This window comes from Cannabis sativa, chromosome 5 (genome assembly GCF_029168945.1).
Source record: "Cannabis sativa cultivar Pink pepper isolate KNU-18-1 chromosome 5, ASM2916894v1, whole genome shotgun sequence".
Taxonomy (NCBI): Eukaryota; Viridiplantae; Streptophyta; class Magnoliopsida; order Rosales; family Cannabaceae; genus Cannabis; species Cannabis sativa.
The window spans coordinates 33,003,093-33,004,949 of NC_083605.1; the positions used below are offsets into that span (position 1 = coordinate 33,003,093).

General features: G+C 37.5%; 1 protein-coding gene across 1 annotated transcript; it reads left to right on the top strand.

The window, feature by feature from the left end:
- Positions 1 to 959: 959 nt before the first annotated feature.
- Positions 960 to 1,313, top strand: LOC133038283 (uncharacterized mitochondrial protein AtMg00240-like). Its single transcript, XM_061116380.1, has one exon. It carries the CDS (start codon positions 960 to 962, stop codon positions 1,311 to 1,313), a length of 354 nt encoding a protein of 117 aa, XP_060972363.1.
- The last annotated feature ends 544 nt before the right edge of the window (positions 1,314 to 1,857 follow it).

Genomic DNA, 1,857 nt, shown 5'->3' on the forward strand with positions numbered 1-1,857 from the left:
TACCACTGTTATCTTGCTAACTCTAATTTTTCTACTGTGCAGCAAGAAAACAAGAATGTCACTCCTTATCCCATATCCCAAATTCTTGACTACAGCAAATTAAAGCCTCATTTTCGTGCTACTGTTTTGGCTATTTCTAGTTACTATGAGCCTGAATTTTTTAGTCAGGCCAAAGGCATTCCTGAATGGGATAGAGCTATGGATTGTGAAATTGATGCTCTTGAGAAAAACAACACTTGGACAGTGGTCACATTACTAGATGGTTGCTATGTTATTGGATGCAAATGGGTGTATAAAATCAAGTTTAATGCTGATGGGTCTGTTGAAAGGTTTAAGGCTCGGCTTGTTACAAAAGGATACAATCAACAAGAAGGGATAGATTACACCGACACTTTTGCTCCTGTCACTAAACTAGTTACAGTCAAACTTATTTTAGCCCTTGTTGCCATTAATGGTTGGTACCTTCACCAACTAGATGTAAATAATGCTTTTTACATGGTGACTTACATGAAGATGTGTATATGACTTTACCTCCAGGGTATAGTCCTAAGGGGGAGATTCCACCAAATGCGGTTTGTAAATTCAACAAGTCCTTGTATGGTTTAAAGTAAGCTTTAAGACAATGGTTTGAAAAGTTTTCTAGTGTCCTAATGGAAGAAGGCTTTCATCACTCAACAGCCGATCATTCTCTTTTTATGAGACATGTTGGGGCCAATTTCATCATTCTTCTTATCTATGTTGATGATGTGATATTGGCCAGCAACAACTTAGATGAGTTAGAAACCTTGAAGACAAAATTAAATGACAGATTTAGACTCAAAGACCTAGGAAATCTCAAATACTTCCTAGGATTGGAGATTGCTAGATCTGCCAAAGGGATTTTTATATCTCAAAGACCTCACGCCTTGTAAATTCTTGAAGATCTTAGTCATTTAGGTTGCAAGCCTGCCACTACACCTATGGAAGCCAATCTTAAGTTGGGTCAAGATGAGAAGGGAGACAAGCTTGCTGATCTAAAGTTGTTTAGAAGAATAATAGGGAAACTTCAATACCTTACCATCACAAGGCCGGATATTTCTTTTTCCGTGAATAGATTGAGCCAATTCTTGGCCATTCCTAAATCTAGACACCTAAAGGTAGCTGAAAGAGTGCTACAGTATATTAAGAATTGTCCTGTACAGGGACCTCTTTTTCCTGCAACATCAGAAGTTAAGCTCAAGGCTTTTAGTGATGTGGATTGGGCAGCTTGCCCTGATACTCGAAAATCTACTACAGGGTTTTGTATTTTTCTTGGAGACTCCCTAATTTCTTGAAAAAGTAAGAAACAACAAACCATTTCGAGATCCTTTGCTGAGGCCGAATATAAGGCAATGGCCAACACAACTTGTGAACTTTTGTGGCTTTTTTCCATCCTTAAGGAGCTAAAAGTTGAACATATTGGTCCTGCCATACTTCATTGTGACAATAAGGCTGCTCAACACATAGCAGCTAATCCCGTTTTCCACGAGAGGACTAAACACATCGAAATAGATTGTCATCTAGTTCGTGAAAAGGTTCAACACAACATCATAAAAACCAGTCATGTCTCTTCAAAAGAACAACTTGCTGACATTTTTACTAAAGCTTTATTTCTAAATCGGTTTAACAACTTGAATGACAAGATGGGATTAATGAGCATTACATCTCCATCTTGAGGGGGAGTGTTATGTTCTGTTTTATTAGTTAGAAAAGTTGTTAGGAAGTTAGTTAAAGATTGTCAGACTGCTGTTATTTCAGTTGTTCTTTTTCTAGTTTTTTGTCTTCTTGAGCAGTATATAAGACCTGCTCTGTTTTGTACTCATTCATTCGATTTAATGA